At 44.4% G+C, this 14,790-nt stretch overlaps 1 protein-coding gene across 4 annotated transcripts in view; it reads left to right on the forward strand.

The window, feature by feature from the left end:
• The window catches only part of CTPS2 (CTP synthase 2), a 130,587-nt gene that overhangs the window by 25,231 nt on the left and 90,566 nt on the right, over nt 1-14,790 (forward strand). For all 4 annotated transcript variants that reach the window (XM_059050840.2, XM_067024006.1, XM_059050843.2 and 1 more), the window contains exons 7-13: nt 774-854; nt 4,370-4,521; nt 8,412-8,544; nt 10,988-11,076; nt 12,425-12,519; nt 14,431-14,493; nt 14,600-14,643. In XM_059050840.2, coding sequence (XP_058906823.1) covers nt 774-854; nt 4,370-4,521; nt 8,412-8,544; nt 10,988-11,076; nt 12,425-12,519; nt 14,431-14,493; nt 14,600-14,643 — 657 coding nt within the window. The remainder of the gene's footprint in view (nt 1-773; nt 855-4,369; nt 4,522-8,411; nt 8,545-10,987; nt 11,077-12,424; nt 12,520-14,430; nt 14,494-14,599; nt 14,644-14,790) is intronic.

Raw genomic sequence — 14,790 nt, forward strand, 5'->3', positions numbered from 1 at the left:
TGTGACTGAGCTTTTTGTATCTGGGAGCTGGGGAAGGCTTATTCCCTCATCCTCAAGGGTCGCTTCACACATTTCTAAATTGCCCAGCTCTTCTTCTCCAGGTCCTCATTTGATTGGCCACACTGACATCTGGGCAAGTGCAATGTCCTGTCATTTGTGTGGTCCCTGGGTCCCTTAGAGGGAGGTGGGACCTGGGAGATTTTCCTGTGAGCCTGCTAGGTAGGGCTATCCCTGCTCTTATTTATAGCAGTAATCCAGTTATTGCCAGTAGTCTAGATCAGAGGCTGGCAAGTAAGGGCCTGCAGACCTGCCTTCTGTAAAGGAAGTTTTTCTGCAACACACCTACCACTCATTGTCCACATTTGTCTCTGGCTGCCTTTGCTCGTGGCGGTACCATGAGGAGTCAGGGCAGCAGCTGAATGACCTGCAAAGCCTAAAGCTTTTACCATCTGGCCCTTTAGAGAAAAGTTTGCCAACCCTTGGTCTGGCTCTATTCTTGTAGTTTTAAAGAAGTAACATTTGTGAGCCTCGAGTCTGTTCGCTAGAAATGCCTTGACATTTCCTACTGGTGGATTTGTGTTGAGTTGGGTTCCACTTGCTTGTATTAGTGCTCAGACCAATTTCTAGTAGCCTGGTGGAACGCCCAGGATGGAGAAATGCCCACTCGGTCAAGTCTCCTGGAGCAAAATTAACGTAGCGTCCTCCTGAAAATCAGTGGCGGTGTGAACAGCCCAATTCCTGTCTGCTAACCCGTGCGTAATTGACTTTGACAGATTGTCTGCCGCAGTTCAACGCCCATCGAAATGGCTGTGAAGGAAAAGATTTCTATGTTTTGTCACGTGAACCCTGAACAGGTTAGTGCTGCTCTTTAGATTCGAATGCCTTGCAGGCACTTCTGCTGATGCCAGCATTTTACACCTCTAAAATTATCATATTACTTTTCACAACATTTATAAAAGATTTGGGGGACTCATTTGCAACTACGGCTCCCTTGCCCTTAAGTGAACAGTCTTGAGACTCCTGAAATACATTGTGTGTTTCACTCCTTAAATTTTAATTATAGGTACAAAACCAGGTGGGTTGTTTTTTTTAACCCGCAGTCCAACCTCTAGAGAGAGAACCATTTGAAGCCTGCTTATCGTCTCTTTATCTTGTCTTTCCAGGACACTTATGGCTTTTACTTTGATTTCTCTTTTGTACTTGTTACAGCTTAACTCACCCCAAACCACACATTACCGTGACATTCACACTATCACTTCTGATTACATCTGTGGCCTCAGTTCAATTCATTGCTACAAAAACCACTGTGACGTGGGTTCAGGTCCTCTGTTCTGCAGGACTTTCCACCTGGGTATCCAAGAGCCGGCTTTTCTTTTCTCTTTCAACTTTTTCTCTTTCATCTGCTTATCTCTGTCTCTTGTTTGCAATAAGGCTCAGGCACAAGGGATTTGAGTTTAAAAAGTGATATGACGGGTGCTCAGGAAAAGTTCGAGGTTTGGCAGAAACCTTTTGTTTTCTTCAGATTAGCTCGCGGTTCTCTGAAGCCTAAAAACCACCTAATCAGATTTCTGACTCTCAGGAGCAGGCTGAGGTATTCACTGCCTGATGCTTCAGGGTCAGTGCACAAGTCTGAACTCCTTTGAAAAATGTGATGGCAAGTTTAAAGCACTCTCCTATATCTCTGTGTCATCAAGCCATTTTGGTTTTGTTCCTTTGTTTTTTGTAAATAGTACTTGGTGTGGGTATCACACACATTTAACCTGGTTTCTGAAATAGAAGGATACAGCTTTTAGAGTTGGGTTGCTGAGAGCTCTGAGAACAGATGATACAGTCCAAACTTTCAACCGTATGGAGTTTCTTTTCTTTTCTTTTTTTTTTTTGGTCATGCCACATGGCTTGCGGGATCTTAGTTCCCCGACCGGGGATTGAACCTGGGCCACAGCAGTGAAAGTGCCGAGTCCTAACCCCCGAACCGCCAGGGAATTCTTGAGTTTATTTTCTTTATAACTATAGATTCTGAAGAATGTTCTATCTCATCAGTCCACAGGCTAGTCTATTAGCCATTTTTTAGCACACTGCTTTTTTTAAAAAAAATTTTTTATTGGAGTATAGTTGATTTACAATGTTGTCTTAGTTTCTGCTGTACAGCAAAGTGAATCAGTTATACATATACATGTATCTATCTACGCTTTTTTAGATTCTTTTCCCATATAGGTCATGACAGAGTATGGAGTAGAGTGCCCTGTGCTATAAAGTAGGTTCTTATTAGTTATCTATATTTTATATACAGTAGTGTGTATATGTCGATCCCAATCTCCCCTCCACTACTCCCCCCCCCCCCCCCCAGTAACCATAAGTTTGTTTTCTACATCAGTCAGTCCATTGCTTTTTCTCATATGAGTTAATTCTCCCGTTTCTTAGTTCCTGGTGAACTTGCATTTAGAGCTCTTCTCACGTGGATTGCTGAGGAAGGAATGGAAAGTCACAGGCGTCTCTGTGATGTTCTCTGTTACTATGATGTTTGAAAAAATGTCTCTGGCTTGGAGGATAAATGAGTAAATAGCTCCATATCATGCCTTCCACTTGTGGGAGTTGTGGCTGTCCAGAGCTTTATCAGTAATTTTTTTTTTTTTTTTTTTTTGTGGTACGCGGGCCTCTCACTGTTGTGGCCTCTCCCGTTGCGGAGCACAGGCTCCGGACGCGCAGGCTCAGCGGCCATGGCTCACGGGCCCAGCCGCTCCGCGGCATATGGGATCCTCCCAGACGGGGGCATGAACCTGTGTCCCCCGCCTCGGCAGGAGGACTCTCAACCACTGCGCCACCAGGGAAGCCCCAATCAATAATTTTAATTAATAATTGGGATGGAGCCTCATATCAGTGACATCTTGGCACTTTGAATTGTATCAGGGAATGCATGGGTGAGACACAATAGTCTTAAGTATCAAGTTGTCCACGTCCAAACAGCTTAGGAACCCTTGATTGGATAGCTATGGATTGGGAAAGACTGAACACATAGAGTTGGCAGAACATTTCTTGGCATTTATTTAGGATGTGGAAGATCCTTAAATGCCTGCCAGTAGCCCTTTGCTTGTACCTGAGAGGGTGATGAAAGCTCGTTAGGGTGTGAAAAACAACCACACCACCTGGCATTTCAAAGAGCCTTTCTCCCCTCACAAGTGTAATTAATTTGACTGTGTTAATGTGTGCTTCTAAATTTACCCAAATGAAGGGACCACAGACGAAAGCAACTATAGAGGCAGCAGCAAGAACAAATGAGTGAACAAACTTCATACCCACACTTAGAAGACAAGGTGTATGTATTCATTGCTACTGCCTTAACCTAGGCCTAGAAGATGGTGCCTTGGGCCATGTGTCTTGGATACTGACATGTAAAGCATTCATGTTCCAGTACCAAGTCTCTGACACCCCCTGGGGTTCCTGCAGTTCAACTGAGACACTAACTACCTGGAGTGAGCATCAGACTCCGCAGGTCTTTATAAGACTGCCCTGCACTTCAGACACTCGCCGCACGTTTCTATTGTCCCGAGCCACCCACGCTTCTGCCGGGCTGACTGCAAAGTTGAAGCTTCCCATAACCACCTCAAGTTTGATAATTCTCTAGAATGACTCACAACTCCCGAAAGTGCTATGCTTATGATTACTGTTTAATTGTAAAGGGTGCAGGTGAACAGCCAGATGAAGAGACACATAGGGCAAGGTCTAGGAGAGTCCCAGGCGCAAGAACTTTTATCCCTGTGGAGTCAGGGTGCACCACCTTCCCGGTACATCTGTAAATTCACCAGCGAGGATGCTCCCCTGAATCCTGATGTTCAGCATTTTGATTGGGGTTTCATTACGTAGGCATGATTGAGTAAATCACTGGTCACCTGATTGAACTCGGCCTCTAGGCCCTGTCCCCTCCGTGCAGGTCAGGTAGCTGAAACTTCCAGCCTTCTAATGACCTGCTTGGTTTTCCTGGTGACCAACTCCCATCCGGAAGTCATCTAGGGGCCATCCTGAGTCACCTCCTTAACTTAACAAAGTTACCCCTATAACTCAGCAGATTTTGAATGTCTTTGAAGCCCTGGGCCGGGAACTAGGAACAAAGAATGTGTATATAGGGAAAAATATATTCTACCATAGCATCCATGGTTCCAGATGTAGAGTAATGACTTCAAAGTGTTTTGTAATTAGATCCAACCAACCTTGTGTTCATTCGGACTCCTGTTTAGGTTGCTGTGTTCTTGGTTTTCTTCTGTCAGTAAAAATAAACTGCCATCTCTCTTGAGTTTTGGCTCATTCTTACGTTCATTTTTGTGGCATACTTGAGTTGTTCCATTACATATGGTGTTTTCTCATCATTAATCAGGTTATATGTATCCACGATGTTTCTTCCACCTACCGAGTACCTGTGCTTTTGGAGGAACAAGGCATCGTTAAATATTTCAAAGAGCGATTGGATCTGCCTATTGCGGATTCTGCAAGTAATTTGCTTTTCAAGTGGAGAAATATGGCTGACAGGTACTGTGAAAGGAATTACTAATGTAATTTTTCATAATTCTTGGGTTTGGGGGTAGCACTGAGGTGTACCTTAAAAGGTAACTATGTAGCATTCCACTTTCCACATGGGTATGTTTGGTTCTGGAAATATCTAAAGCTCTAGCCTATTGTTAGGGTGTTTTGCTGTACCCTGAAGATTTCTGGGGCCTTTGATTTTGCTCTACTAAAGCAAAGTGAATTGAAGACATTTGGATTCCAGAATTTTAAAAAACTTTTGGAAGCATTTATTGATTAGTTTATTATTTCGTTTCTGAATATTTTAAACAGTTTAAAATGCTACAGGCTTTGTTTTGTTTTGTTTCGCTTATTTTTAAGATTCGGCTAACATTTCTTAAAGAAAATCCTTCCGAATGGGAAGTTTTGGCTATGGCATTGTCGTTCTATCCTGCAGTTATTAACTATCAGTATCGGCATTAAAACCCCCTGATAGGTTTTAGCTTTAAGACAATCATATTAATTTCAGCAAGGTTTGTCTAATTTGATGTCATATACAGATTAAATCCCCATCACCTGTTTTCTTTTACTAAATGTTGATGAGACGGGACTCCATAAAGTCCTGGCTGCTTGACTTCTCCTGCAGCTGAAGTAGAGGCAATAGGCGCAGTAGTTACAAATGAAGGCTCTGGTGTTGCTGAGGAGTAGATCTTAAAAGTTCTCATCACACAAAAAAATTTGTAACTATGTGCGGTGATAGATGTTAACTAGAATATTGTGGTCTTCATTTCGTAATATATAAATATATTGAATCATTAGGTTGTACATCTGGAACCAATGTAACGTTGTATGTCAGTTATATCTCAATGAAAAAACGTAAGCTCTGGTGTCAGGCACCATAGATTCAGACCCCAGCTTCTCCTTTCACTAGCTGTTTTTGAGTCTGGGCAGATTACTTAACCTCTCTGGGCTTATTCTCCCATCCATATATAACTGGGGGGATACTAGTACCATGTTGTGGCACTATGAGAGAAAATACACCAGCCCTTAACGTCACGTCAGGCACTACTGGTTACTGATGTCGGTAACAATAATTTAAATGATTTGATGATGACAAAAGCACCGACCTTTGGTAGATGACTAGTAGATTGAAAGTTCTTTTGCCCTTTCACTTTAAAATGCTAAAAGCGTTTTAGAATTTCTAGGGCAAGAAGAATCACAAACAAAGTGCATTTTCTGAACTTAGGTGCTCCTGTGACTGGTGATACAACTAAGCCCCTGTCCTTCAGAATGCTTATGGAATCAGTCACTTCGTAGGAATTTTCTGAGTACCTTGGTGTTGATCCTCTTTAAGCACTAGAAACTTTAATATTTTAACTCTTTGTGTTGGAAATAGTTCTAAATTTTACTCTATGCCTCTGTGCTTTTTAAAGCCAGTGTTTGGTTTTTGTATTAGTTTCCTGTGTCTGCTGTAATAATTTACCACAAAATGGGTGGCTTAAGCCAATAGAAATTCGTTCTGTCACAGTTGTGGAGGTTAGAAGTCCTAAATCAAGGTGTCAGCAGGGTTGGTTACTTCTGGAACTCTGAGGGAGAATCTGTTCCATGCATTTCTCCTGGCTTCTGGGGGCTATAGCTTCCTTGGTGTTCCTTGGCTTGTGGGTGCATCACTCCAATCTCTGCCTTTCTTGTCGCCTGTCCTTCTCCTTTGTGTCTTCTTCCTTTCTCTTTTATAAGGATGCTTGTCTTTGCAGTTAGGGTCCATTCTAATCCAGGACGGTCTCAACTGGAGATCCTTAACTTAATTGCATCTTCAAAGACCCTGTTTTCCAGATATGGGCACATTCATAGGTTCTGGGGGACATATGTTCTTTGGGGCCACCGTTCAGTTCAGGATTCAAGCAAAGGGGTGATTGAGCATTAGTCCCTCTGCATCATGTTGGCCGTGATGTTGGTTCATTGGTCATGGCAGTGTGAAGTGTCCATTCTTTAGGCCCTGTCCCCTCAGTACAGCCTGTAGAGAGATACAAGGAGGCAAACAGAGGTCAAAGGGACGGCGTTGATCGTGGAGGTCCGGTGCTGCCCAGAGGCCAGGGGCCCCTGACTGAGCTGGGTGGAAGAACTTGCCTGTGCCCCGAGGTGGGGGCAACCCTGCCTCGCCGGGAACCTTCCTGCGGGGGGATGGGCCTACAAAGCCGACCGGCTGACTCAAGTGGCAGCTGCTGTGTCACACCCAGCTGATGGCTGAATGGAGAGCACGAGGGGAGGGAGGTGCTTGGCTGGTCCGGGCAGTGCTCCATGAGCCCAGCCTGCAGGGCCAAGAGGGAAAGAGAGCATGGGGGCGTGGGCTCAGCATACCTCCCTGGATGGCGGCTGGATGGACCCAGTGGCCTCCCCTGTCCTCCACTGCCCCCCACCCCACCCCGCGAAGACCAGCAACGAGTGAGTGGAAGGAGAGTGGGTGCAAGGAGGGACTGGCCGTGCTGATTGCAGCCCTGCGTCCCTCCCTGGAGGGACAGAATGCGCCCCCTGACCCCACATCATCTTGGAATCTTGGCTTGATACCAACTTGCTTTGTTACCTGAGTCCTTTGCATAGAGCTGGGGCGAAGCACAGGCAGGCAGGCAGGCAGTCTCCACAGCGACATAAAATTAACTGGCAAGTTAAAGGTTTAGCATCTTTCTCTCACGTTCTTCAGTCACCTTCCTGGAAAGTCACCTCTGCTGTCAGTTTTGACTTCATAGTTCCTTGTGCCTTTTCCTCCTTCCAGCGTGTTTCCATCAGGCTTCTCTTTCACTCTTTGCAGATGTTATGAAGGAGGAATATTCCTCATCCCGGTAACATTTTTGTTCTAAGATGTTTGGGGAACAGTCTGCTTCGAAGCCCTAAAAGATCTTCAGCCCCAAGTGACATTCCCGCATACTTAGTACCAGACCAGGCATTTTTCATGTTCCTTGAATAGATCTCCTGACGAAAGCGACGGTAAAGATTATGTCTCTAATGGCAAAATGTGATTGAGTGTCTCATGTAGAATGGAATTTTCTCATAAAAATGATCTAAGTGGCTTATAGTATTTTAAATAGTTCTCTCAGCACCATTCTTCAGGAATGCCATAAATAACCTGGCTTTTGTGGGCCAGCTGGGAATGTAACAATTTTTAATGTAGACACTTTGAAGGCATTTTCTTATATGGTATCACCTTACAAAGTTAATATTGGAGTGTCTCCTATTGACACTGAGAATGCATTTTCTTATACAGTGTCACCTTATAAATGAATTTCAGGACAGCTCACGTTTATGAGATGGGGAGAGCTTTTTTTTTTTTTAATTTATTTTTTATTTTTGGTTGCATTGGGTCTTCGTTGCAGTGCACAGGCTTCTCATTGTAGTGGCTTCTCTTGTTGTGGAGCACGGGCTCTAGGTGCGTGGGCTTCACTAGTTGTGGCACGTGGGCTCAGTAGTTATGGCTTGCAGACTCTAGAGCACGGGGTCAGTTGTAGCACACGGGCTTAGTTGCTCCGCGGCATGTGGGATCTTCCCGGACCAATGCTCAAACCCGTGTCCCCTGCATTGGCAGGCAGATTCTTAACCACTGCCACCAGGGAAGCCTGGGGAGAGTTTTTTTATTTTTTATTTTTAATACTTTTAACTTTTTCTCTGATATACTCTCCTCAGATTTATATCTTTGCCTGCTTATGTAAGCCAATGTTGGGCTTTCTCATGATTTTCAAATCTCTTGGCGTACAGATTGTTATTCTTTGGGGCTGGGGTGGGGAATTTGAGTCAAGTATACCAAGTTCAAGGCGCGTCTGCTCCTCAGGTTTTAAAAAGTGCCTTGGGATACGAACAGTGGCTGTCATTGTGCTTGTGATGTGATGTTACATGCATATAACCTTTAAGCTTGTTTTCCTTCCCAGGTATGAAAGGTTACAGAAAACGTGTTCCATAGCCCTGGTTGGCAAATACACCAAGCTCAGGGACTGCTATGCCTCCGTGTTCAAAGCCCTGGAACACTCAGCATTGGCCATCAACCGCAAGTTGAATCTGATGGTGAGCCCCCACCTGGTCTTCTGCATATTTCAGGCATTCATCGTGAAATCTCGTGTTGCAGAGAGCCAGGTTGTGTTCAAGGATCCCCAAGTCCACCTCCAGGGTTAATGATTCACCAGGAGGACGCAGAGGACTCAGCATACAGCTGTACCAACGATTATGACTTATTTTAGTGATAGGATGCAGAGCCAAATCAGCAAAGGAAAAGGCACGTGGGATGAAGTCTGGGGGAAACCAGGTGTAAGCTTCCAACAGCTCTCCTCCAGTGGAGTCACAGAGGACGTGCTTAAATCCCCCAGCAGCGAGCTGTAACAACACAGGTGAAGTGCTGTCTACCAGGGAAGCTCATTAGAGACTCAGTGCCCAGGGTTTTTACTGGGGGCTCATCACACAGATGCCCTCTGCCTCCTGAGTGTCAAAATTCCAGCCTCCCAGGAGAAAAGCAGGTGTTCAACTTAAATCATGTTGTTTCTTCAAACACTGCAGGCACACTGAGCCACTCTTACTGGGAATGGTGGGAAGCCTCCCCAAATCCAAGTTTCCAGATGCCAGACAAGGGCCAACCTTGTAAGCAGGCATTTCCAAGGATTTCAGTCTGTTAACTTTTTTTCTGCATACAGGTTTAAGGCACAGTTTTCGAAATTAGGCTTTGTACATTCAGGGACATATATACTTCGTGCTCATTTAACTATTTTGTGTTTGTCTAATGAGAAAATACTAGAACTTTTTTTCCCCTTTAGCGTGGGAATTGAGCCCAGATTTTTTAAATGCCATATTTATATATATTTCCCTTTCTAACTTGGAGGACTGATATTTGGCAAACAGTGATGGTTTGTTTTTTAAACAGTATTATGGGATAGCAGAGGTGGAGTTATATATAGCTTGAGTATATTCTTTGTTAGATACAGAAGTAGTATATGCTCAGTGTAGAAAATTTAAGCAAAGCGTAATGTAAAATGCAGAAAGTGGAAGATTCTTCCTCCGTGAAATCCCACTTCTCTTGATGTATCTGTCGTTCCCAGTTTGATGCATATCTTTCTAGAGTTTTCTCTCCTTATATAAATGTTTATATTTAATGTTATTCTCTGGGTATATCACAGTTTAGGGAGGCCTTATTATCTTGATTTAAATGGTAAAACCGTAATATAATGAGCCAAAAGATACACTTATATGTTCAAGAAATTTAGTAACTTCCAGCTTAGGACCTATCCAGTTTTCTCTCACCTTTTTTTTTGTTTTTGTTTTTTTGTGGTACGCGGACCTCTCACTGTTGTGGCCTCTCCCGTCGCGGAGCACAGGCTCCGGACGCGCAGGCTCAGCGGCCACGGCTCACGGGCCCAGCCGCTCCGCGGCACGTGGGGTCCTCCCGGGCCGGGGCACGAACCCCCGTCCCCCGCATCGGCAGGCGGACTCTCAACCACTGCGCCACCAGGGAAGCCCTCTCTCACCTCTTTGTAGCTTCCTTCTCTAATCACTTTTTATTTTTGACTTTCCAAGGAATAGTTCCCTTCCTGTTCTTCCACTTCCTTCCTAGTCCACCAGTCCCTCATAGAAAAAAGAAAACAATAGAAAATCTGTTATAATACTAATTTTATAAAGTAAAATTTTGTATCTTAAGATATATTCAGATAGTAATTTTTACAACAGAAATTCTAAAATAATACAGACATATAGGGGCTGTTATGTACATAGGAATTGTTGTACATGTTTTTCACATAATAGAATTCATTGATGGTGGCTTCTACTAAGTACTGTTTGAATCATGGGCTTGTGCTGTGTTTACCTCGCCTGACTTTTGCAGTAATTTCCTGACTGGTTTTCAGTTTTCCCTCCCTTTCCTTCACTGAGCCAGAGTGATTTTTCTAAAATCGCTCTCTGTCCCTTCAGATCCTTCAGTGGCTTCAAGTATAAACTTCTTCTCTCACCGGATGGAGCTTCTTTTGAGGTCCCCAGAGTGGTCACCACTTTCTGGTTTTTGTCTATTTTTTGAAGCTGTTCCTTCACAGCCCTCCCCCACCCCCCCGCACCCCTTCCCACTTGCCCCCCAACTGCACACACGCGCTCGGCTTGTGTCCACTCGAGAGCTTAGCTTCTTGGACATCCCCTTCCCAGAGGACTTCTCTGAAGGCGCTCTTGCCCTTCTTCTCTCCAGTCCACATACGTATCAGCTGCGGCCCCTGGTTCCTTCCGCAGCATTCTCTCCTTTGCCCATTGTAGCCATTACATCCCTGTGATGTGGATGCCTGTTTATTTGGTTTCATAACCTGCCTGAAAGATTGTAAGAGCCACAAGACAGAGATGGTGCTTTTCTATGCTAAGTGACCAGTACAGTGTTTGCATAATAAGTAGTCATTGAATAATTGTGTCAGTATTCGATGGCTCTAGTATTTTCCAGTTTTTTTTTTTTTCTGAAATGGTCCTTTAACTTGTCGCATGTTTTTAGTACATAGACTCCATTGATCTGGAGCAGACTACCGAAACTGAGGACCCTGTGAAATTCCACGAAGCTTGGCAGAAACTCTGCAAAGCTGAGTAAGTACCACGCCAGTTAGGAGAACGCCATTGTGATTTTTTCCATGATTCGATTTACCCCAATTACTAATTTTTGTGCATTTTGAAGTGTAGTTTGGAGTACTTGTGGTGATTCTGGATGGTTGTGCTGCATTCACACTGCATTTACTTTGAAACGTGCCATGTCAATGTTAGTGGCACGTGCAGTGGAGATGGTTTTATTCTGGGGAGGATGACGATACCGTATTGGTGGGAAAGTGAGCTGATGCTACTGAAAGATGCAGAGATGGACCTTACATATACAAAGTTAAAGTGCAAGAATGACAATCCTCCCTCCTCTCTTGGTTTTATTTTCTTTTCCACATCCTTTGATTCTAGGTTTTATTTTGTAAGTAATCAATAAAACTTTTGGGGGTGGCATTGTGTTGTGAGGGTAGCATGACCCTTGGGTTTTTCTCTTGAACTCTTGTGGTTTTTTTTTTTTTTTTTTTAAATTAATTTATTTATTTATTTTTGGCTGTGTTGGGTCTTTCTTGCTGCACATGGGCTTCCTCTAGGTATGGTGAGCGGGGGCTACTCTTTGTTGTCGTGCGTGGGCTTTTCATTGCGGTGGCTTCTCTTGTTGCGGAGCACGGGCTCTAGGCACATGGGCTTCAGTAGTTGTGGTGCGTGGGCTTAGTTGCTCTACGGCATGTTGGATCTTCCCAGACCCCAGGGATCGAACTCGTGTCCCCTGCATTGGCAGGCGGATTCTTAGCCACTGTGCCACCAGGGAAGCCCCAGAGGTCTTAACATTTGTATAAAAGTACTTTTAAAAGAACCTTAACCTATTTTTATTCAGATAATTCTTTCAGTGGCTTTTTTTTTTTTTTTTTTTTTTTTTTCGGAACGCAGGCCTCTCACTGTTGTGGCCTCTCCCGTTGCGGAGCACAGGCTCAGTGGCTAAGGCTCACGGGCCCAGCCGCTCCGCGGCATGTGGGATCCTCCCGGACCGGGGTACGAACCCGCGTCCCCTGCATCGGCAGGCGGACTCTCAACCACTGCGCCACCAGGGAAGCCCTCAGTGGCATTTTTAATTGAATTGAGCTTCTCAGTCACTATGTTCACGTGCTGCAAAGACCTATCAGAAAATATACATCACGGTCAGTTGTGAGAAATTGTTGCAACTTCTTTATAACACTGGGAGGATTTCAAGAAGAAAGTTCAGGATGTGAAATCCTGTAATCAGTTCTGAGAATAGACTCCAAGCGTATTCTCTAGCAGCTGTGCCAAGTGTCAGATTTGGGATCAATAAGCATGAATGGCTGAAAACAAGAGTTTCACAAATAAAAATAATGTCAAATTTCCCCTCCTCTTGTGTTGCTTGCAGTGGTGTTCTTGTGCCAGGAGGCTTCGGAATCAGAGGAACGTTGGGAAAACTCCAGGCGATTTCTTGGGCACGGTCAAGGAAGATTCCTTTTCTGGGTAAAACTGATGTTTATGAATCCTAACTATGAGTTTTTTAGATTTCTGACACCTGGTAGGGTAACACGTAATAGAGTTTGTTAATGTGAAAAGTGTGATCTTGAATTTGAATATTCAGGTGCCAAAGAGTTTGCTACAGGGTCTGGCAACTATATTCTGCAAGCCTTAACTGGCTTGCAGCGTTTTTGTAAATAAAGTTTTATTGGAACACAGCCACACCAGTTGGTTTACATATTGTCTGTGGCTGTTTTTGAGGTACAGTGGCAGAGTTTGAGACCCTACAGCCTGCAAGGCCTAAAATCTCTACTCTCTGGCCCTTGACCAAAAACATTTGCCAACCCAGGAGAACTTACCACTGTTCTGGTTGTGTAGCAAGAGGCTGGGAGGAACCTCTGTTCAGACCTGCCCTTCTCCGATTCCACCTTTCACCACTTCCAGCAAACATCTCAACAGAATGCCACGATGTTATTTCTCATCAGAAAAAAAAGCTTAAATTGAAATTTATATGCTCCTTCTAGAAAAGGTAATACAGAAAGATCGTCCAACGTTACAGGGACAGCTCTGTTAAGATTTACTAGAGCTGGGTCTTTTCAATGCATTTGTTCGAATTGCAAAGCATGGCTTCTGGAGCAATGAAACCAGATGAAATGGAACACTGATGGGATAAAGGCAGCCCTGCAGCTGGGGATTCAGGTGGAAGAGGGAGTGGGGAGAGGCCATGTTTCAAGCTGTGCTTGCATGGGCTGGTGGGTTTATGAACTGCGTGGACCAGCTTTGGTACTCTTAATATCAGCAGACTGTTCATTTTCCCCCTTGCCTGTTCTTTGATTAGCTTCCTAGGCGCTCTCCACTTGGGATCCATTTTCAAAAGAGAAGCCAGGAGTCGTTACCTTGATACCTTGCTTTGTTTTATCCATCTAAGCTCATCTGGGGCACGGTTTTCTTTTGAAGTAATCTTGTTTAGTTTCTGTCTAAACGTGGTTAGCGTTCTTCAGATAATTTTCACTGTGTAGAATAGTTTGCAGCTCTTTAAATTTCTCTTTAACACACTGTCTCTTTATGTCCTGGCCTTATGGAACTTTCTAAAGTGCCCCCAAAGCACTCAGCTGTTTCACGCTTATTGACTTTTGTTCTGGCGTGCCCGGTGTATTGATTGCTCTCTCCTTTGAGCCCCTGTGTACCTTGAATATATCTATAAAAGCCTCTGGAATGCTCCTTGGCATTTGTTTATTGGAGAGAATCGGTGGGCCGCAGTGAATATGGAGATCGGCGAGGGGCACATCTCCTTACTGAGCTCTCCGTTTAGTTCCATTTGGCCTCTCCTTCGCGCCCCAGCCTGCGGTGGAGGTACCAGTTCCCCCAGCTGCTGCTGTTTCCCTGCAGTGAGGTTTAGGGCTGTTCTGGGCTCAGCAGCTGGGCACAGACCTCCCGCTCCCCTGTCCGCCTGTAGCTGTTCCTTGGATCCCAGCCTGCTGGCCAGCCAGGGGCTGCCCGCAAGCAGAGCCTGCGTTTAAGGCTGTGAATCTACCTTGAGAAGAGGGAGTGTGCAGTCCCAGCCCACGAAGACTCCCTCTTGAATTGAGGTGTTATTAGACATTCTCTGAAGGAGTCGGGTGCTTTGGGGCAGCCCTGCAGCCCACATTTGCAGGGAGGCAGGTTTGCCTTTTGGACCTTGCTTTCTGCTTTCCTGCCCTTTTCTGACCTCGCATTTATTCCTCCTCGAGTTTGGGTTGTCTGACCCCTTCCCTGCCCCTGCCACACATGTTCTGAGGGCAGAGGCTACAGCAGCAGACTTTCTTTTTTGGAGCCTACATTCTAGATGGAGGAGATAGACAGCAAATAAAAGAACAGAAAATACGAAGTAGTACAAAATAAAGTTCATTTGCTTTATGTATGTGCTTTTTAAAATAGGAGTTTGCCTTGGGATGCAACTGGCAGTGATAGAATTTGCGAGAAACTGCCTTAACTTGAAAGGTAAGTCTGAGATTTTCTAATAACCTCTTAGTAAAAAGCATTCTTATTACTTGAAGTATTTTTCAGCAGTATTGGTACGTTACTGAACTCATTTCTTTATCTTCAGATGCTGATTCCACAGAATTTGAGCCAAATGCCCATGTTCCTGTGGTAAGCGGCTTAACTTTCTGGATTGGGTCATTGTTTTGTTTCTGGCTCTGGCATAAACTCATGAGGGGTTATTATTACTTTTTTTTTTTTTCATTCTGACATCAGGACATTTTAATTCTATATGATTTTTCTTATTCTTATTCCTCT

This window comes from Kogia breviceps, chromosome X (genome assembly GCF_026419965.1).
Source record: "Kogia breviceps isolate mKogBre1 chromosome X, mKogBre1 haplotype 1, whole genome shotgun sequence".
NCBI lineage: Eukaryota > Metazoa > Chordata > Mammalia > Artiodactyla > Physeteridae > Kogia > Kogia breviceps.